General features: G+C 45.4%; 1 protein-coding gene across 1 annotated transcript in view; it reads left to right on the top strand.

The window, feature by feature from the left end:
• Positions 1–22,201, top strand: part of Nckap5 (NCK associated protein 5) — a 769,956-nt gene that overhangs the window by 677,436 nt on the left and 70,319 nt on the right. Inside the window, exons 11-14 of the mRNA XM_041648822.1 lie at positions 1,035–1,223; positions 6,676–10,400; positions 11,462–11,639; positions 19,837–19,915. Coding sequence (XP_041504756.1) covers positions 1,035–1,223; positions 6,676–10,400; positions 11,462–11,639; positions 19,837–19,915 — 4,171 coding nt within the window. The remainder of the gene's footprint in view (positions 1–1,034; positions 1,224–6,675; positions 10,401–11,461; positions 11,640–19,836; positions 19,916–22,201) is intronic.

Genomic DNA, 22,201 nt, shown 5'->3' with positions numbered 1-22,201 from the left:
CAAATGAAGCCATTGAGAGAAATAAGCTCAAGACAGCAAATGTTGTAGCAGTGTATATAACCTGATCTGGACCATTAAGTAAAGCCTAATGCTGATGCTCTTGAAACCTATAACCAAGGATGTGTCTTCTTCTATCTGGCACACTTGGGGTGTATTATTGTTGCTTTGTTTTGCTCTGTGATGCTGGCTGGAGATTGAACCCTGGACCTCATATATGCCAGTAAAACATTCTCCTACCAGCTATACTCCCTGCCCCCAGTCTTGATTTGATATTGATTTGATCTCTTACAGTATGGTTGGATAAAACGAGAACCTAGTGTTGTGATAACGATGCTCGTTTGAAATAAGTCCAGCACCTTCTGTAAATCAGATACTAACTATGTGCTTCGTGTCTAGAACCTCATATCACACGTGGTAACCATAGACGCTCATCCTACCCTTGTGCTGATCATTTATGCTTGCCTATCCATACTGTTACGATTCATTTTAAAAAGAGGAACGTGGCTAGCAAAGCTAAACAGTCTCCCTGGAGCCACACAGGAAGAAGCAGAGCCAAGGGGTGGAGGTGGGGGATGGCTCAGTGGGTAAAGTGCTTGCCTTGCAAACCTGAGGACCTGAATTTGATTCCTAAAACTCACATTAAAAAAATAGAAACAAATAACCATAAAAAACAAAGCATCGTGGTGCCTGCTTGTGACCTCAGTGGTGGGGAGACATTTACCAGACAGCCTGGTCTACTTGGTGAGGTCTAGACCAGTGAGAGACTTCTTAAACAAACACCCAAGGAATGACACCCCGAGATTGTCCTTTGGTCTTCACATGCTTGTGCAAACACATACTTACATAGCCCTCCCCATGTAGGCCCCCCAAACAAGCATGCATGTGTGTGCACACACACACATAGCAGAACCAAGAGCTAAGCCTAAGGTCGGCTTGGCTCCCAAGCCTGAACTTCTAGCCACTTACTCTAAGTTCCTTAGGTATTTCCTTCTTCTTAAGCCAAGATTTTGCTCAGCCCTGTCCTGCTTTTACAGGAACACCTCCAGAATGCAAAATCAGGAACCCCTGCCTTGCGACACTCGGGCTCGGGGGTCGTCATCCCTGACCACCTCTGTCCTGGGAACAGCTGTAGCAGCAGTGAACTCTCTCTATCCAGCACCTGCAGCGAGTTCTCCAGTGACTCCTCCTACAAGTGGCCTGACAGGAAGCTCCTTGGGAAAAGGGTAAGGCTTCTGTCAAGCAAGTCAGCTTCACAGAGAACAGGAAGAGAATCCTGTGCTAGCTGGAACTTGGTCGTGGAGGCAGAAGGGGCACTGGGAAGGAAATGACGATTTGCTGAATGTTTCCCCACGGACCATGGAGACTGCCACTCATCAGTGCTGTGGGCTCAGGAAACACAAAGCGGGTTGGCCGTACATCAGAGAATTGCAGAACAGACAGACAAAGTACAGGGGCAGGACATAGGGAGCAAGGTTTTGGTGAAAGGGGGATCCTCTTCCTACTCACATGCCAGGAATGTCTTCCCTGGTTCTTCTTTTATTTTATTACTCTATTTTATTTTATGTGTGTGCTTGTTTGTGTGCATGTAAGCACAAACATCTATGTATTGGTACCAATGGAACCTAAAAGTCAGCCTTTGCTAGCTGAGGAATCAGGGTGGTTCATGTTGTTGTTTGAGACACTTTGTCTCTGGCATGCAAATTGAACTTATCAATTTGTCTACTCTGCCCGGCCGGTGAGCCCCAGGGTTCCACCTGCCTCTGCCTCTTCAGGACTGAAATTGCACCCCCAGATTTTTTTGTTGTGGTTCTGGGGATCCTTGTTCTCATCATTATATGACAAGCACTTTACCATCCAAGTAAAGCACTTTACCATCCCTAGCCCTTTACCGGGATGTGAGGCAGTCGCTCCTGCAAGAGCACCTCCCATCTGCAGGGAGCTCACAGGGCTGCAGGAACCTCCGAGCCAGCTCCCTTGCATATTGGAACAAGCCAAGTCTTTCAAAATAGCTATTTTAGCAGCTCCTCAACTTAAAGGAAAGCAAAGCAAACTGCGGATCTGAGTGTGGAGGGGTGAGTTCTCTACAGTCTGGATGAGTTCTTTCAGCAGTTTGGAAACCAAGGAAACTCCAGGCCTCATAGACTCCACTGGTGAGGGAGTAGCTTCGTCATCTGCTGAACCAGAGCTCTGAAAAGGATTCCAGCTTGCATTTTGAGGCTATTCCTATAGCCGCAGACTTCTAATGCAAAGCAGAGAGCAGCTGCTTTATGTAAATTGCTCCCATAAGGAGTATTAATGACTGCCAGGGCCCTGGCCAAGCAGAGGCTCAGATGATGGTCAGGGAGGTTTGCTTGTCTCACTGTGTCCCTCAAGTTACTGGCTCCCATGACCCCATCCTATTCTCACTTTGTCTCTTTAAGGATTGTGTGTTTGTGTGTCTGTGTCTGTGTGTGTGTGTTATGTGTATATATGCGCTTTTAGCCACAGAGGCCAAAAGAGGGCATTGGATCCCTTATAATGAGAATTTTGGGAGGGTGTGTGCTTCCTCCCCTTAATGTGGGTGCTGGAAGCTAAATTTGAGTCTCCTGAAAGGGCAGCTAGTGATCTCAAGTGCCAAGCCCTCTTTTCTACCCTCCTCTCACTTTATTCTCAGACTGCTTCCCCCTCTGTCTCCAATGACCTTTTTTAAACTTCCTTTATTTGTATGTGTGCATGCATGTGGAGGTCACGTGTGTGTGCTGGTACTCGTGTGTATGTGCATGCATGTGAAGGTGCACGTGTGTGTGCTGGTACTTGTGTGTATGCGCATGCTTGTCTGTAGGCCAAAGGACAGCCTCGGGTGGTATGTTTGGACTCTTTGATCCTTCATTCATTCTTTTTTTTTTGAGTCAGGACCTCTCTTTGATCTGGGACTCTGGGAGCAGGCCAGGCTGGCTGGCCAGCAAGTCCCGGGGATTCCCTTGTGTCTACCTTGATAGGACTAGGAGTAACATCACCCACTACCATACCTAACTTTTTTATTTTGGTTCTAGGGAACTAATTTGTGTCCTCATGGTTACATGACAAGAACTATCTGGAAATTATACCTACCCATCTAAAAAATAATTGGTGGGCATGCTTCTAATTAGGGCAGTCTTTGATCTACAAAGGCAATCTCTCCCCTGAAACAAAAGAAAAAAAAAACATATAAGATCCTTCAGGGACACTCAGGTAACCATCCAGCCATAATCCAAGTATACCTGTGGCAGTTTACAGCCTGTGATAACTCACAACACACACTTGGTTCTCAGGGTCCCAGCTAGCTCTGTGTGGACCCTCAAGACATTTTGACGTCATATTTTTATAGAATTTCTGCAGTTTGTGCCTGGGGTCAGGTGTTCGTTTAGTATTGACTTACATAATAAATCACAGGATTCTGAACAGGAACACATTGTTAAATTATATAATAATGTGTGAGTAATAGCTTTTTTGAGCCCACAACTATTTTTTAAATATCACTTGTTATAGAAACAGAAAAGCTTGTATAAAATTCACTAGCCCGTCTCAGCAGGGAAATCTGGCTCTTATAGATTCGGTTACTACCATATGTGGCCCCCTCTTTAAAGTGCTATACAGATATTAACTCACTTAATGCTAATAATTTACTTAAGGTTCTGATTTTTCTGTCTGTGTGTATATGCATGTGTACATGTTGGGTACATGTGTGTACAGATATTTGTGTGTGTGTGTGTGTGTGTGTACATATGGAGGCCACATGTCAACCTCAGTTATAATTTTCTTCATGCCATCCACCAAGTTCTTTCAGCACACAGCCTCTCACAGAACCCAGAACCCACCAGCTCAGCTTGACTGGTTGGCTGCAGCAAGCTCCGAGGATCTACCTGTCTCTGACTCACCTATGCTGGGATTCTAAGCCCATGCCTCTATGCCTGACATTGTTTAAAGTGGGTCCTGAGGATGACACTCAGGCCCTCCTGTTTACACACATTCTTTGCTGACTGAGCTATTCTCCAGCCCTGATTCTTCCCAGTTTTCAGTTAAGAAAACCAAGGTTCTGAGAATGCAAATATCTGACTCTAGACCACAGGCATTTTTTTTTCTGCTAATGGTTCTGTTATCCTGACCTTGTTGAGTCATCCTTCCATGCAGAGGGCTTATACCTGTTATTGGCATGGAGTTATTCCCATGAACACCCGCAATGCCTTCTACTGAAAATAAAAGAAAACTTAATGTTTTCCTGGAAGAGATGGAAAGGTACTGCCCCTAGCATATCAGAAGCATCCTTCAGTCCTCTGTGCTGCTCCCTAAGATCGCTCGTCCAATTTTGTTGAACAAAGAATGTAGCAATTTCAGGAAATGGGCCTCCCATGTTCTCATGTTCCCCTGCCATCTTTCAAGATTGGTGCAAACTTTTCTCTACTCACATATGGGTGTAACCTCCCATGGGAGACTTGGGGGGGGGGGGACCGTGGTTTATCTCATCAGCAGATCTGCAGCCTCTGGCTTTAGTGGTGGATTAAAGCACAGCATGAACAGTCTCTGGCTGGAAGAGAAGAGGTGGTGGGTAGGAGCTGAGCTGACCTTCTGAGTGTTAAGCAGCTCTGCTACTGTCAAGCTCTTGCAGGGCCCTGTTTTCTAGCTTCTCATCCCTGCTCTTAGTGTGACTCTCGGGACATCTTAGAAATACACACTATGGAAGGCCATTCTCTGTTCTGTCTAGAATACCCTGACTCTCTGGTGGGATTTCTTCTGACTTCCAAAGGAGCTTTGAATGGTGCAATTTCCTAAAATTAAAGAACAAAACTCCAAGAGGAAAAAAGCACTGTCAGCAAAGCACATCTGTCGGCAGCAGCTCCAGGCACTGGAGGGTTTGCTGAAGAAAATAAATAATTGGACTTCAAGACAAATAAATGTGTGTGCTGGAGATAGCAAGAGTAAATTTTATGAAAATGACTTAGATATAATCCAGTGTCCACAGCTTACAGAACAGCTCAGGTTCTGATGGAAGTTGCTGGTATATTGATCCTCTGAAATAGCCGTATTTGTTCCTAAAGTCATCCACCATTAGTCATTTTGAAAAGTCCCCAGCAGCGATGGATAGGTGGCTTGGTGACGATGCATGTATACTGCTCTTGCAGAAGGCCGCAGTCCAGTTCCCATCAGCCACATGGGACAGCTCACAACCACCAGCTCCAAGGACTCTAACCCCCTCTACTGGCCCTCGTGAGCACCTGTACTCTGTGCACACACCCACACAGAGGCACATACACACATACTTGTGATTTAAAACAAAATTATAATTTCTCAAGTAAGTCATACTCTCAATGTCCCAGTATGCTAGTTAGTTTCTTATGTAAACTCTAAAATGCCATTGGAGAAACACCACTAAGAAAACCAGGGATTTCTGTTTAACACCAGATAGTATAGAAAGAAGACTGGACGTTGAGCTAGATACAGTGATACAGCATTTAAATTAAAAATGGCAACCCAAGTTCATATTTCACTCTAGCAACTCTGGAGTGGAAACAAATTTGACAGGGTTGTGGAAAGTTACAGGAAAAAAAAAAAAGCTGAGTCCAAATGTTTGCTCCAAATCTCTGTCTCTGAGACCTGTTACAGAGCAGGCTTGCTGGACATCAGAGTCCCACAGCAAAAGGAAAGAGTCATAGTGTTTCTCGCAGTGGTCTGAGATGATGCCATTGAAGGAGCATAGCAGTGGTTGGTATACAGCAGGTGCTCATGGTGGTCTGAAGATGCAGTTGAAGCAGCTTGCCAGTGGTTGGCATTCAGCAGGCGCTTAATGCACTTTAGTTTACTCCTTTGCTTTTCTGCTTCTTGTTGCCAGTTCTGTGAGAATACACAAACGTGGGGAACACCATCTTTCATTTTCCATATACTTTTTGGAAATAAGTCTGGCATTCAGGTAGGTGGAAGGGCAAGAAGTTGAGCTGCTAACATCAGTAGAAGAGGGATGTAACCACAGGGATGGAGCTGCTGATGCCCAGTTATGCAGGTAGATATATACACATTTGTATATATCTATACAACTTCAGACCCCAGTCCTAGACAGTCACAGAACTATCAGATGTTTGAGTGGCACACTGAATTGGTTCCTCTCCTAGCTCCTTCCTCTTCTGTGCCTGGACTCCTTACAGTGAGGCTGTTCTGCCCATTCCCGGTGCAGCTTGAACACTTACTTGACTTGTGTCCTTGGCCATTCTGTTTCTTCCACCTGGAAGACAGTTACTCCCCGAGAACTTTAGGTAAAGCCATGTGTCATCCTAGGACTAGTTAAGTCAAAAACAACAACAAAAACAAAAGCAAATGATTTTCCTGTGTATACCTTTCCCCATCTCTCCAGATAGACCTATGAACCTCTAAAATAGCCACCCTGTTCCCACTTCTCAAATGTATTTTTTGACCCCTCACTCTGGCTGAATTTTTTACTTTTAAAGACATATTCTTACATTCCATTTCTTTATTTCACCAAGCTGCTTAGCACAGGATCTCACAGAATCAATGTTTGCCGCATAGTTAGCATTGTACAAACTGTGTTTATATGTGAATATTTATCACCCACTTACACAAATTAAATCTACTGAGGGGCCTTTCCTTTGTTTATTTGAGATCCGTTTGGTTGAATCATCTCTGATATCTATTTTTTCTTTTGCCTAGCAATCATCACAGAACTGGGATAAAAGAGTGAGTATCGATTCCTCGCTCCCAAGTGGCTTTGCCAGCCCTGCAGATGAACTACCTCCAACCCGCATCAAAGAAAGTCACATTTTGGAAGGGCTGAGGAAGCTACAGAAGCGGAAAGTGTTACTTGAACCACCGTCGGTGATAACCAAATGGGGCTATAAAGATTGCATGAACTCGAATGAAGGAATCTATTCTCCAGGAATAAAAAATAGCAGCCTCAAGGAGTATCCCTCCTGCCAACCACCTGGCCCAGGGATCCCCTGCAAGGGTCCCCATCATTCCTTTATCTACGAGGCAGATTCCCGTGAGAATGTAGATGAAGACTCCCCACCCTCAGCTCTGCTGCAGGCGGCTCCCAGCCAGGGCTGCAGGATCCAGGGCAGTAAATTAACCCACAGTGTTTCAGACAGTCTATTTAGCTGGGAGCCACACGGAAAATACTTTTCAGAAGGTCCAGCTTTAGTTCATATGAGAGAAATGCCTGAAAGACTAGTTCGTTGTGCTAGCCACTGTCCCTTGGAAAGAAAGTTATGCTGCCCCGGCATCCACCTGCCCTGGGTGCAAAGGGACAGGGACCCACACAGGGACCACGTGGCCCTGAACCTTCATCTTTCAGACACAGATGACAATGAAACCCTAAATGAGCTGCACATAGAGAGCAGCGATGAGAGAAGTCCCTCAGACCTGTCGTTGACGGAGGACACAGACAAGTCCATGGAGAACCTAGATGGGGGCTCTGGAAAGTCTGAATGGGGCTCTCAGGATGTGGAGGAAGACTGTCTCACCCGCTCAGAGACAAGGCCAAAGACGTTCAGTTTCATCAGGCAGCAAAGGGTTGTCAAGAGGACCTCTTCAGAAGAATGCGTCACAGTCGTATTTGATGCAGAAAATGGAGAGCCCGTTGAATTCAGCTCCCATCAGACTGGGGTTGTCACTGTGTCCAGGGATGAAATTTCCATCAACTCAGCCCCTGCCGGACCCTCAGAACTCACTCAACTTTTACCTCAGGGAACTTCTCCTTTACAGCCGGGAGCTACCGCAAGAGACTATCCTTTTTGGAAGAGACCTGAAGAAGAGACTGAGAAAAACATTCCAAAAGATGAGAACGGTATTCCCACGTCTCTGACTGACTCCTTTGACTCTCAGACTACAGTAACTCAGAGTTCCCCACGACCAAAGCCCGCCAAACCAACACAAGGTGTAGCCTGGCAGAGTAATTCTAGACCGGGGGCAAACATGGGTGTCTATGCAAAGCCAGGTCTGACAAAAATTCCTTCCAGAGGCAAGTCTTCACCTCAGAAATCAAAGCTGGTCGATCCTGTGCCAGCCACACTGGTCCCTTCCAGTGACTCAGTGACTCATGAGGAGACACCAGCATCCCCTCCAGGGAAACTTCCGCATTCTTTCTGTGATGGACAGCCAGAATCACACATTCCGAATCACCCCACCCAGCTTCCTCATATCCCCAACATTTCCAACAAGAAAAATTGGATTCAGTGTCCCAAGAGTCAAGTTCCAGGGATCCTGTCACAGCGTCTCATGGGGAGCGACAACTGTGACGGATCCCCCACGAAGGCCAAACGCTGTGACTCTGGGCCAGAGTCAAGAGTGAGGTCTGCCTCCCCTCCACCCACTCCAGGGAGGTCAGTCTCCCTCCTGGTCAGAACCAGTTATGACTATTCACCGCAGCCATCACCTGCCAAACCCGAAACTAGGGTCCCTAGGGACACTGTAGGTGCAGGGTTGAAATCCCCACCGTTGAAAGGATCCTCTGTCCCTGTCATCTCTCCCAGTCCAGCTGTGACAGAACCGCAGAAGAAGAAACTTTCTGTGGTCTCCAAAAAGCCCGCTTTCCCTCCCACTGTTCCCTCTACGGATACAGTGGTACACGCTCGACACCCTGAGCACACAGCCTCCAACTCATTTGCTGCGATGGCTACAGCACCTCCAAAGGTCTCTCCAAAGAGAGGCATCCCCAAACCTCCCCCTCACCAAGCACTTGGAACCACACACATGGACACAGAGTTACAAATACCCAAGACTTGTCCTTCAACTTATGAACTGCTAGAGGTAGCATCCTCGAAAAACCTGTCTCCAGGGAGAAAAGGACAGCTGAGTGACAGCTCTATGATACCCCACAGGCCTTCCTTCTCAGGGGCGAATGAGTCCTTGACATCTCAGGTTAACAGTCCCTCCCCATCTTCCTCTTCCTCCAGAAGCCAGAGCACGTCACAAAGCCGTCAAAACCCTCCCGAGAAAGGACCGAAAACTCGCCTCCCTATCGGACTCAAAGTTCTCATGAAGTCTCCTCAGTTGCTCAGGAAAACGTCCATGGTGCCAGGGAAACAAGAAAAGGATAGTTTAAATGAAGCTTCTAGAAGTTCTGTGACTTTGAGCAAGTCTAACCCAGAGGACTCCAGAGATGCAGTGAGCCCGGAGACCTCAGAAGATAAGAGAACAGCAGCCTTGCTAGGTCCACCATGTCTGGACAGTTTAGCTAAGGGGCTTCCCTTAGAGTCAGCATTACTGGGGTCAGTGGAAAGCAGCATCTCCAGAGCTGATGGAAGAGAGGGGGTGGAGAACAGATCGGTGAAAAGATCCTTCTCATCCAGCAAGCCACACCTAAAGCCAGCTCTAGGCATGAATGGAGCCAAAGCTCGGAGCCAGAGCTTCAGCATTCACTTGGGAGAGAAGCCCTCCATGGCATCAACAGAAGGGCCAGGCAAGATTCGAACTCAGATCATTACCAACACAGCTGAGAGAGGCAATTCGCTCACCAGGCAGAACCTCTCCACGGAAGGGTCCCCAGGCAAGACCCCTTGTGTCTCAACATCTGATAATCTAACCAATGGAGGGAGGCCGCTGGAACAGTCCTTCTCCAGACAGGGTTCCCTCTGTAGTACAGGGAGTTCTAGCAGCCAGCGTGGAAGCCCAAGCAAGTTCCCTTTGAGGATGCTCACAAGGCCAGAGGAGCTCCCCACCCCTGGAGTGGATGACCAACAGATCTATAGCCAGGAAGAATGTCCTGGGGTGGAGGTGGTATGTGAGCAATCTAGCAGTGACCACCACAGGCATCCATCCACCCCATCAGACTGCCCTCAGTCCCCGCAAATCCCAGGGAGGATGCAGCGTCCACACAATTTAGAAACAAGTGGGATATCCAAGCTAGAAACCTCTGGACGGCATCCAGATGTTTCTCCAGCCGGGACTGGTATCGTGAGCCCAGAAGCCCCCCTCTCACCCTCCATTGAAGAAAAGGTCATGTTGTGCATTCAGGAGAACGTGGAAAAGGGCCAAGCACAGACAAAGTCAGCCTCTGTGGAAGCGAAGCCCAAGGCAGGGCCTTCGTTCACCAGCTGGTTTGGCTTTCGGAAGAGCAGACTTCCAGCTCTCAGTAGCCGGAGAACGGAGGTCTCCAAAAGTAAAGTGGAAAAGAAAGACACAAAACTAAAATCGGAGAGGAAAAAAGAAAAGAAGAAAACCGAAGTGCAATCCAAGGCAGAAAGTGAACTGAGTAGGGGCACCAAGGCGGGCGCCACAGCAGCGGCTGGTCAGAGTTCAGAGGATGGTTTGCCAAGCACACAGAATCTCAAAGCGTCCCAAGACATTTATAACGAAATGAAGTTGGAGCCAAGAAATAGACCCAGCCCTGCTGTGTGCTCAACAAAAGACGCCTTCATGACAGAACTTCTAAACAGGTAACACACTGGAACTGAGGAGGGCAATGTTGAAGGGTCCCCCTGCACCTCCAACCCAAGGAGAGCTGTTTAGCCCTGAGCATTAAATACCAGCCAAGCATAGTCTCCACACACACAGATAGCATAATCTCTTATACATTAGCTATAATTTAAACAGTGAAATAAAAGTTAGTAATAAAATGATAATTTAGTTCATGTTTCTTTCTTAACCAAGCCAATGGTCTTTGAAATTAAAGAATGGTGAGTTACATCCAGGTTGATAGCGATTCAACCCACGCCAGGAACCGTGAATGTACCCACATTGCATGAAATGGAAGAAAATTACACACACGTTTGAAAGCATGCCGGTTTCATTGATCGCATTGAGCAAATGTATACTTAGAACTTTCCAGAAGTAATTACTTTTCCTGCCGATCTTAAGCCTGAAATGTATTTAGCAATCACCCTTTGGCGTTGTAGATTCTGTCCCTCCCCAAAAGCAATTATAAAAATAAAATAGAGGCTATGGGGAGATGTCTCCGTCAGTAGTGTGCATGACTTGCAAGCATGGAGACCTGAACTCCATCTTCAGAATCCACATAGACAAAAGCCAAGCGTAGTGACACCTGCTTGTAATCCCATTGCAGAAGACACAGAAAGAGACAGACCTTGGACTTCTCTAGCCAGCCAGCCTAGCTTGCCTGGATGTTTCAGGCCAATGAAAGATTCTGCGTCATAAACTCAAGGTGGACCTCACCTAAGGAATAACACACAAGAAGTTATCCTCTAACTTGTGTGTGTGCGTGTAATGTGTAACACCAGTGCACATAAACCTGTGTGTATAGTGCACACTCACAATAAAGTGTAATAAAATAAGTTATTACCCTCGCAAATATAAATTGACGCACTAGTGAAATATTTGAAGCTATTTTTGCTCAAGGCTAGAGAGCAGCACTTCCCACTGAAAGGTTTCAAGACAAAGAGTCATGCTGAGGTTACCTTAAACATTAAAGGGCTGGGGAGAAGAGCGTGATTGAAAACGGCCGATGTAATTTATCAGAGGAATCACTTTCTACCTGCAGAGTTGATAAGAAAGGAGCGCTGCAGACAGAAACTGGATCAAAGGGTGTTTCCTGCAGGAGCCTGTTAGAGGGCACCTCCCAGGGCTCCTGTTTCGCCAGCGGCTCCGTCAGCACTCGAGGAAGTCAAAAGAAAAACATCAAAACCAAAGTCGATATGGAAAAACCAAGAGAATCCCTGGTAAGTGTTTCTCCGTGCTGGCTAGAAAAATGCCTGGTTCTGAGATGTTCTGGTACAGGGGGAAGGGAGGGGAATAGAAATCTGAGAAAAGACTGTTTTTTAATCTCTCTCTCCCTTCACCCTTTCTCTCTCCTCCAACCTCCCTCTCTCTCCCCCCTCTTTTCCTCTGTCTCTCTGTGTGCATTTGTATGTGAGCATGGATGCCCAGGTGCTAACATGTGTGAAGATCAGAGGGCAACCTGTAATGTCCGTCCTCCCCTTCCTCCTTGAGACGGGGTCTCATGCTCACGGTTGCATACTGCAAGCTAACTAGCCCACAAGGTCTCCTGGCTCTCCTGTCTCCACACCCCGCCTCCATCTGGCTGAAATTACAGACATCTACTCCTATCCCCACCTTTGCATGGGTGCTGAGCATCCAAACTCAGGCCCAGGCCTTCACACTTAACCCGGCACACATTTTAGCCACCGAACTAAAGACAGAAATCCCCATGTCCACTGCTAGAGGTGGCAGCCAACCCTCGTGTGGGTGTGGTTCCATCTGGGAACACCGTCCTCTTCCGGTCTGTCTTCAGACAATCCTGTAATCTTAGTACTTGCCAGCAAGAGATGCTGGCTGTGCCACCGTAGGACAATGCTCAATGCTAGAGATTTGTTTCCATGACCCCAGCATTCATGGCAACAAAGGAGGAAGAGGATTGGAGATGTGAACGTGCCAAATAACTTAAGAAAGTATTGGGCTCTTTTGATGTTTCAAGTGCTATTTACTTTTTATGGAAGTTTTTGTGCACACTTAGGTAATTCTAAAAAGAAAGAGAGTAATGAGCTATATAAAACGGTGGTGCTTTTAAAGAAATATTTCCCTAAGATAGGCCAGTTTCATATGCTATTCTTTACGTTTCTCTACGTTGTACTTACTCTCCTTACAGTTCCTTATGTGCCATGCAATTGATCCCGTGAGTTTTCATCGTTCCAGTGGATATGTTTTATAATACTTAAAATGGCAACATATTCCCAACATAAAATGCTTTAATCTGGGACTGAAGAGCTAGCTTTTGCCATGCAAGCATGCTGACCTGAATTGGATCCCTAGCACGCATGTAAAAAGCCAGACCTGGCGGCATGCTGTTATAACCCCAGGACCGGGCAGGGAGACACAGGAGTCTCTCTGGAGCTCCCTGGTCACCAAATGTGTCTCATTCAGTGAGCTTCGGGTGCAGTGAGAGATCTTGTCTCAAAAAAAGTAGATAGTGACTAAGAAAGACATCCAACATTAATATTTGTCCTATGTGCATATGACACCATATGTACCAGTGCATACACCCTCACGAACTTGTGCACACACACCCCCAACACCACACACACACACACACACACACTCACACACTCGACATATGCTGGAAAATAACTGAGAAAGACACACAGCATTGGGCTATGGCTGCACACATGTATGTACACCCCCTACATATGCACAGGTACAGCCATTTTGATTGGTGTTCATACGCTGATGAAGCTTCACTGTTCTTGGGTTTGGGTTTCACAAGCACATCTGAGACGAACACACACTGAAAATGTTTTTCCTCAGAAGCCTTTTCTCCAGAAAGCTCTAAGGCCTTTCCTTCACGCTAACTTTGTTCATTTTCCACCCATTTTAGCTCTCGGCTCACATGACATCCTACCTCCTTTGAAAACTCTGATGTCCCTTGCATTATAAAACCACAAATTATAAGTGTATCTGAAGCTGCCCTTGTAGTGTCACTGAAAGGAAAGGGAGAGACGCGGCGTGGAGAAGCGTGCAATATGCTGGAAATTCAATCCTGCTGATGGAAGGCTCCGATAGCCTGGCAGAACCCCTTATCACAGGCACTCCATTTAACTACGCCCCATTTAATATGTCTCTGACAGCTTAGGCTCTATCTTCACTGTACAGAAGGACCAAAAAAACAAAACAAAAAAAGCCTGTCTTGAGCTTTTATAATTTCATTTTTGTTTTCATATTACTTCCTAATGCTAAAGTAATTTAACATGCTTTCCTTCCTCATCTGAAGTCATTCTCAGGGTGAAAGTAGGAACCTCTGCCCTTCCCGTATATCTGCAGGAAACACTCTTCATGCTGTCTGTGAAGTACACAGATTACCTAACCAACCCAAGTATACAGAATCAAATGGGATATGCTAATTTTCCTCCTTAGCCAAGAGAGGAAATTAGTCATACGAGAAGGCTTTCGATAAAAAGGAGTATTATTAACCTGGACAGGTGACCAGCTGTGTCTGTGTGTGTGTTCAGATGCGGGGCCCCAGTTTTCATCTTGACTGAGACAGGGTCTCTTGTTTGCTGTTGAATAGTCTAGACTAGCGAGCCTGTCTGCTAGTGGGAATTCCCCTGTCTCTGCCTCCTATAATTATTACAGGCACACTGGGTTTGCAGATTCAGCCTACTGTGTCTATGTGTTTGTGGCTTCTGAGAATCCAAACTCTGGTTCTCATGCTTGTGGAGCGGGCCCGTTTACCCATGAGTCATCTCCCCAGTTCATTCTTTAGAAATAGAAAGTATAATGCTAGTATTCGTTCCTTCTGTTTGCTTGCGAGTTGGGCTAAAATTACTAAGTTCAAAAAAGACCATGCTGTGGTCTCCTTTGAGATAGTAAGAAGTAGCAAAGGAAGCATATTTATTATGCATTATCATCCCATGTAGATTAGATGCAAACTGAAACATATTCTTAGACCATTGCTCATTACTGTGAATATCCTTGAACGTTTTAAAATTTAGAGTTTAAGGGAATTCTTCTTCTCCGGGGCTCAAAGTAAATTTGTCTTTTGCTAAAGTGTGTTGCAAAGAAATATTCTCAAAGTAGCTGTTTCGTTGGAAACAATAGTGACAGATAACACCATAGATGTCACAGCATTGCTGTGAATCCAAACGCTGCTTCATTGTCAAGGAAACTCTTAGTCAAGCGTTTTTCTCTTATTGCCAGCCATGGCATTGAATCTGGGGCCTCGCACACGGCAGGCAAGTAACCTACTCCTGAGCCATGGCCTCAGCCTTAAAAGCCCGGCTCTAAAACCTGCCATCACAATGCACCATGTGTCTTCACTCCTCCAACAGTGAAATGACATTATTCATGAGAGTTCCCACGACATTTTAACCATTTCCGTGCTTAGTGATTGTCTTCATTTCCTTTCGACCACTGTAATCAAACACCCTGGCCAGAAGCAACCTAAGGGAGAAGGGGCTGATTGTAGCTCACAATTCCAAGTTACCATCCACTGTTTTGGAGGGATGTCAAGGCAAGAACTTCAGGCAGCTAGTCATATCACATCCATGATCAAGAGCAGAGATAAATTAATGCACACAAGCTCACTTGGTTGCCTGCTTGTGCTCAGCTCAGTCCCTCCACTCTCACACAGTCCCATACCCCCTGCCTTAGGAATGGCACTACCCACAGTGTGCAGGGTCTTCCTCCATCAATTATCCTTGTTAAGACAGTGCCCCAACAACATGCCCACAGGCCAGCCCAGTGTTAACAATCCCACACTGAGACTCTCTCTTCTAGGTTGTGTCAAGCTGGCAATAGAAACAATCGCTGGGGATGATAAAAGGAGATTATTTCTGTGTATTTTTTTATATATTTAACATATCCCTTTATTTCACAAACCACTTAGCTCACGAGTAACTGCATATTCCTTTTTAGTATAGTTAAGATAAAATGTGTAAAAGTACCAGCAATGCTTCTCCAAAAGAAGTCCTTTTCGCTTTGTAGAGCTTTAATTAAAGGCTTATGTCCCCACGTCTGCCATCGTTTGTAGTCCGCTTAGCTCTAATTTTTTATGTAATTTAGACCAGGGGCCATGTTACTTGGTACTTAAGCTGATTTTATGTATTTAAATGAAGCGGGGGAGATCTCCCCTAGAAAGACTAGCCTGGGTGTGCTCTGATTGCCGTCAATTGCAAATGCTTCCTTCCTGTGTGTTGAAATCGTTTTTCTGAATAGCGGTATTAAAGAAAGAGAGTGCCAGGCTCTTATTTAACACCTCCAGACAAAAATAAAAATCATTAACAAAGTTGAGGGGATCACACACCTTCACTGGGCATGGGAGAGAGATGGCCATTTTAATGCCCATGTGTTAATTTATATGATGGGATTTTTCTTTCCCCAAGTGTCATCTCTTCTGAAGAAAATCACATCTGCTAATAAAATATCATCAAATACCATCCCATTAAGATGGGACCGCAGAGATGAAATAGCAGAAAATAGTACCATAATTACACAAATGGTTATCATCTTATTAAGTCCTGCAAAATGTAATAATTTCAGCATCCTTAATTGAATGATTCCATTCTAAATGCTGTTTTGATGCAAATAAGCAGCCTGTACATTTGCCTTCCACTTGCTAACTTTTCTAAGGAGTGAGCTACCCGAAAATATCTGCTCACTCGTTTTCCTTTCCAAAATCGTGGGCTTTGGGGATGTCTCTATCACCTCCTCTCTCCCCACCCCCATCTGTACTATGGTGCATGTGGAGGCCACACCACAAACCTGGGAGTCAGTCTACATGTTCTCCCTTGGTTCAGGCAGGGTGTTTTCTTTGTTGTTCATATCCCAGGAGCTTCTGGGGATTCTCCTGTCTCCCCAAAACCATCTCCCCACAAGAATACTAGAAGTACAGACCCCCACAGGAACATGTCTGGTTTTTATGTGGATTCCAGAGATTTGAACCCAGGCCGTCACACTTTTGTGGCAAGCGATTTTGCTTGCTGAACTGTTCTTAGCCCTCAAGTGAGTTGTGGTATAAAAATGTTGTTTACTTCAGAAGCCCTTAAGGTTAGAGTCATTCAGAGAAGAAAGATGGACAGAATTCCAAATGAGGAGTTTCCCAAATACATAGTTTAATTGTGAAATCACATGTGTCTATCAGTCAAGGGTGGGTTGTCGTATTGCTTTCGCCTCTTGTGACTTTTGCAAACTCATTTCCTCCTGCCCTCGTGGAAGTTGAGTTAGTCATGATGGAGACAGTAACATTTACTGCTTTCATCCTGCAAGCTCATTTCTAAAGCAGCTCTTGAGCCCCACGATGGACATGAGTTAAAGATTCAGCTTTAGAAGACAAAGATGCCAACACTTGGGGCTAGAAGGTTATCTCAGTCAGTAACTTACTCAAAGACCTGAGTTCAATTCCTAGAACCCACAAAAAGTGCCAGGCATGGAAGCATGATCTTGTAATCTTAGCACTGAGAAGGTAGCACTAGCAGGCCAACCAGCCTAGCCTAATCAAGGAGCTCCAGGCCAGTGAGAGACCCTGTCTTAAAAAGAAGAAGGTGGACAGTACCCAAGGAAGGGCACCTGGACTCTTGAGGTTGACCCTGGCCTCCACATACTCACCACATTTGTGCTTCCACATATGAGTGCACACGTGCGTGTATGTGTGCGCACGCACACACACACACACACACACACACACACACACACACACAGAAGAAACCCATATTTAAAGCACAGTTGTTGGTCAAAAGCCACCCTGCACTATCTTTGGCAAATTTCCCATCTTAACCTAGAGTTTTCTCACCTCCCAGGGATGTTCCCACATCCCACCTGCTGCGTGATCAGGAATGGAAATTAATTTAAACTGAAGCCTATGAAAATATAATTAGGAAAAGACTCTGATGCCAAAATAAAGTGTGCCCCTGACTTGCATAGGCAAAGAGTTTTAAGAAATACATCCTCAGTGTGCATTAGAATCTCTGTGTGTAGATAAGTAGAGCTGAGAATGAGCCCTTCTCAGATGCTGGCCCTTCCTCAGTTTGTGCTTTTACAAGGACTCCTTTCAAACCCACAGCCCTATTCTCACCCCTTGGCTCTTCTCCCCTCTATAGATCAATAAGCCTAGGAATTGAAGGACCTTTGGGCCTAATCACAGGGCCAGGGCCTTGGGTGCGGCTAGAGCCACATGTAGCACAGTCATGAAGCATCAGTAATTGTTTTTATCCCATTAAGTGTGAACAACTAGGAGGTAAAAAGTTGGAAGTTAAATCTAGCCCCCAGGTCAGCATGCAGACAGATGACACCATTTGGTATAAAGCGGTGGTGGCCTCACAGTCACCCTGAGCCCCTGAGCTTCTGAAAGAATCACACAGTTCACGCTGCTGTGGTCGGCTGCCCAAGGGACCAGATGTAATATATTCTGCAGAAGCTTTTGTGAAGGTTGACCTAAACTGTCTTGATATTGAGACCATGTCCACACAGATGTAATGGAATAGAAATCTAAGAATCATGGTTCCCTGTAAATGAATGCCAGCCTCTAGTCAGGCTTTCTCTGTTCAAATCTCTATCCTCCATTTGGATGATGATGTATCATCCCTACTGCCTCAGGGTGCATCTTTATGGTGGGTGGCTGCACCATTCCCTAGCATTAGGTCAAGCACATCAGGCTTGTGTGTAACATCTTTGCAGAGTGGCTGGCACCGGTAGTGTAGGTGTTGGCTGGCTTTGTTTATTTGTCTGTTGTGGGGAGGAGGACTGCATGCATCTGTGTGTGAGCATACTCCAAAGGCTGGCGATCAACCTTAGTTTTCTCTCCTCATCAGCATTCACATTAGATTGTTTTTGAGACAGGCTCTCTCACTGGCAAAGGGTGACTGCGCACATGATCCCACAGGGATCTGCATGTTTCCACTTTCCCAGTGCTGGAATTACAAGAATTAAAAGCCCATAATACCACCCATGACTTTTTTACATGAGGACTTAGGGGCAAACTCAAGCCATGTTGCCTGTGTGGCAAGCACTTTACTGAGTAGTTCAGCTCCCCAGCCCAGTCAGCCCTTTTATGATCTGTGTCGTTGATGTCCCACTAGTAGATTAGAAATGCAGTGTTTAAGTGTTCCTCCCAGTGGTACCTCTCCACATGCATGGGGCAAGTTCAGAGAAACTTTCTATCCCTCAGAATCCCATCTATAAGACACCAAGACTTCATGACATTCTCTCTGATGTTCCTTTTAAAGCTTCACCAGGCAAAGCTACAGTATTCCAGCTTAAAGGGGGAAAGCCGAGACAGGATTGTAGTGATATTTCATTTGTATTTTATTTAATAAATAAATTTTGCCTTAAGGTCAGAGAATACTGATCAGCCTTACAGAACAGGCAGTGGTGGCATACACCTTAAATCTCAGAAGTCACACTGGTTTGCCAGAGAAACCGAGTGCTGGTGGTGTACATCTCTAATCCCAGCACTAAAGAGGAATATAAGCCAGGAGGATACAGCTCTGAGACACAGTATCATTCTGAGGATTGTTAAAGGCAGGCTCGCCATTTCAGACTCAGGTAGAGTTAAGAGCCTGTGGTTGACTGTTTTGCTTTTCTGACCTTCAGATTGAACCTCAATTTCTGTCTCTGGATTTTCGTCCATCGTGCTACACAAGATCACCTGCAACTCAGGCTGAGCTCAAAATAATTATATAGCTAAGGATGACCTTGAGCGTTTATTGTCTTGCCTTCACCTTGTGAGGGCTAGGATTTTAGGAGTGTGCCATCATCCCAGGCTTGTGTGGAGCTAGAGTTGAACCCAGGGCTTGCTAGGCAGGACTTCCACCAACTGAGCAGCATGCCCAGACAGGAAGAAATGTTTTTAACATGAGACTTAGAAATGTGTCTTGGTAATGTAGTTCCCTGAGCATACATCTCCGTTCTCCTCTTTCCATTCCGGGAAGAATGGAAGAAAAGGACACTTTCTTAGAGAGTTATTTCTTTCAGTCTAGGAAAGGGTCATGAGACCTAAATATGATTCAAGCATAGTCCCATGTTCTTATTAAAATAACTTATGGCAAAAGTCTGTGACTCCGAAGGAGTTATAGCTCCTTAGACTTTAATGTTTCCTAATACCCTGGTGTGAATGGCTCCATTATAAAGTTTTAAAACCAAAGCAGTTAATCTTGAAATCATGCCTAGAATCAGGCACCCTGTAAGTAGTCCTGTCGTTCAAAGCTGGGGTTGTAGTTCTGGAAATGGGCTCTCTTAATTAAAACCTGTAATGAAGTCAGATGATGAAGACAAAGTAGAATAAAGTAAACACACACATTTATATTCCCACATAATTGTATACATTCAGTTACACCAATGTGCTTATTACAGAACGGGTCATTATTGTGAGGACTGCAAAACATCTTTGGAGAGTAACGAATAAGAACTTCTAGTGTCTTCTTGCTGCAGGGGGCAGAAGTCCATGAAGATTTACGAGAGGATGAAGAAGACAGAGTTGCTGACTCCATGCTTCAGAGCCACGCGATAGGTAAGCATCCATGTGTTGCTTGATGGTCTTTCCCTTCGATATGTTCTCTTGGTGCATCACTTGAGTCTGTCTCTCACGCCTCCCTCTGTCACAGTGGTTTACAACCTTGGGGGCATAAAAGATGCTTTCACAGAGGTTGCCTAAGACTACCAAAAAACACGGGTATTTCCATTATGATTCTCAACAGTAGCAAAATTACGGTTATGAAGTAGCAATGAACATAATTTTGTGGTTGGGGTCACCATGACATGAGGAACTGTATTAAAGGGTTGCAGCCTTAGGAAGGCTGAGAAGCACTGCTCTATAGGATGAGAGGTGTACATTTCCCTCAGAAAGGTCAGGTATTAAGTTAGTCATGTTCTCACGCTGTGACAAGACACCTGACAAAAGCCACTTCAGGGAGGAAGGTTTTGTTTGGGGTCACAGTTGAGGGCACAATCCATCATGGTGGGGAAGACATGGTGGTAGGAGCATGGTAGGAGCTGGTCACGTGGCATCCACAGTCAGGAAGCAGAGAGATGGATGCTGGTGTTCAGCCCACTTTCTCCATTTTATTCAGTCTGGGACCCCACCATGGGATGGTGCTGCCCCTTTTAAGGGTCTTCTCACCTCACCCTAACGTAGATAATCTCTCATACAGAGGTTAGGCTGATCTGGGTAGTCCCTCTCAGGCAGGCTCAGAAGCTTGTCTCTTTGGTGACCCTAGAAACTGTCAAGTTGGTAGTATTAATTGTCACACATGCTATGGTGGGCTTGGGCTAGCTCAATTGATGGAGTCCTTGCTTGGCATTCACAAGGTCCAAGGTTTGATCCCCAGTACCACAAAAGGAAAGCAAAGCAAAAACAGTGAAGCTCAGGGTCCCAGAACCACACCTGTGAGGAAAACATGGTTGTTTGTAAAGGTGTAGAGTGTGAACTGTGGAGGAGTATGTGCTTCTGTTATATAAATGGAAGTGACAGTGGGGACAAATGACTTTTTTCTAAGGAGAGAATCAACTTATAGAATATTACCTTCTAGAGTGGTTTCAAAAAGCAACTCTTACAAGGGTCTACTGATTGAAAATATACGGTGGTTGCTTTCTGAAATGGAACATGTTTTAAACATTTGGATGTTTCCCATATAAAACTGTCTTAGTTTCTTACCTGCTGCTATGATAAAATATTCCGACAAAAGCAACTTATGAGGGAAAGGGTTCATTTATACAGTTCACAGTTCAGAGGCGCAGTCCATCCCTGTTGGGGTGTCACAGCAGCAGGGCCCAGAAGCAGTTGGTCGCATTACCTCCAAAGATGTGAGTGATTGTTGTATACCTGTTCCCCATCTCCATTTCTTCATTTATACAGTCTAGGGCCATCTGCCTGTGGAATTGCTGCGGGAGCACATTCTGCTCCAATAGCCTTCAGAGACCATGACCAAATGAGCTGGTATCTTAAAGGCTATTGGCTGAAGGAGCAGGATGTGCTCCCATAGCATGGAATGGCTTTTTCCACATCAATTTATCATTATACTCCCTCGCAGGCACAACCAGAGACAGTCTTCCCAGATGATTCTAGATTTTATAAAGTTGAAAATTAACACTAATCATTACAAGACCCAAATAAAAAAAGAAAATTCGAATGTCAAGACCTTCAACACAGTTTTTCATCATTTCTGTTGAAACCCTGAATATAGATAGACCTGAATTAATTTCAATTTGTTAGTTGGCTCTTTTTTGATAAATAAAAAGTTATAACTATTCAGAAAGCCTGATTTTGCTGTCGGAGGAAAAATAACAGGTAGCTCCCTAGTCCCAAGTCCCTGAGCGCTATAACCCTAAACCCAGCCCAGTTGTGTGTCTTAGAGTTGTGCATGACCCCAGACATGAAAGGAGACGCGTTCCCAAGGAAATGGGATTCACGTGCCCTGTCCAGCACCTGGGAGGAGACCATGATGGAGGAATTTCTGTGACTTTGATCTTTGTGAGGAGGCTGAGGAAGCAACTAGTTTCCAGTCACCAGACCACCTTGGACACTTGTGGCATTCACTGTTATTAGGAGATTCCAGAAGCTGTGAGCATAGGTGTGCTGGCTAGTCACCTCAGCATGGGGTGATGGGATGGATGGCCCCAGATCACACAGAGACGGAGCAGACAATACCAGTTTCTTAGTTTCTCTTACTGCTGAGATAAAACACTCCACAAAAGCCTCTTCAGGGGCAGGGGGTTTATTCTGGCTCATGGTTTGAAGATACATCCCATCATGGTGGCGAAGACATTCTAGCAGGAGCCTGAAGCAGCAGATGCCATT

This window comes from Microtus oregoni, unplaced genomic scaffold (genome assembly GCF_018167655.1).
Source record: "Microtus oregoni isolate MIOR12 unplaced genomic scaffold, Mior012 000003F_ref0000135, whole genome shotgun sequence".
NCBI classification, from domain to species: domain Eukaryota; kingdom Metazoa; phylum Chordata; class Mammalia; order Rodentia; family Cricetidae; genus Microtus; species Microtus oregoni.
This window is presented reverse-complemented; position numbering and strand designations above follow the sequence as displayed.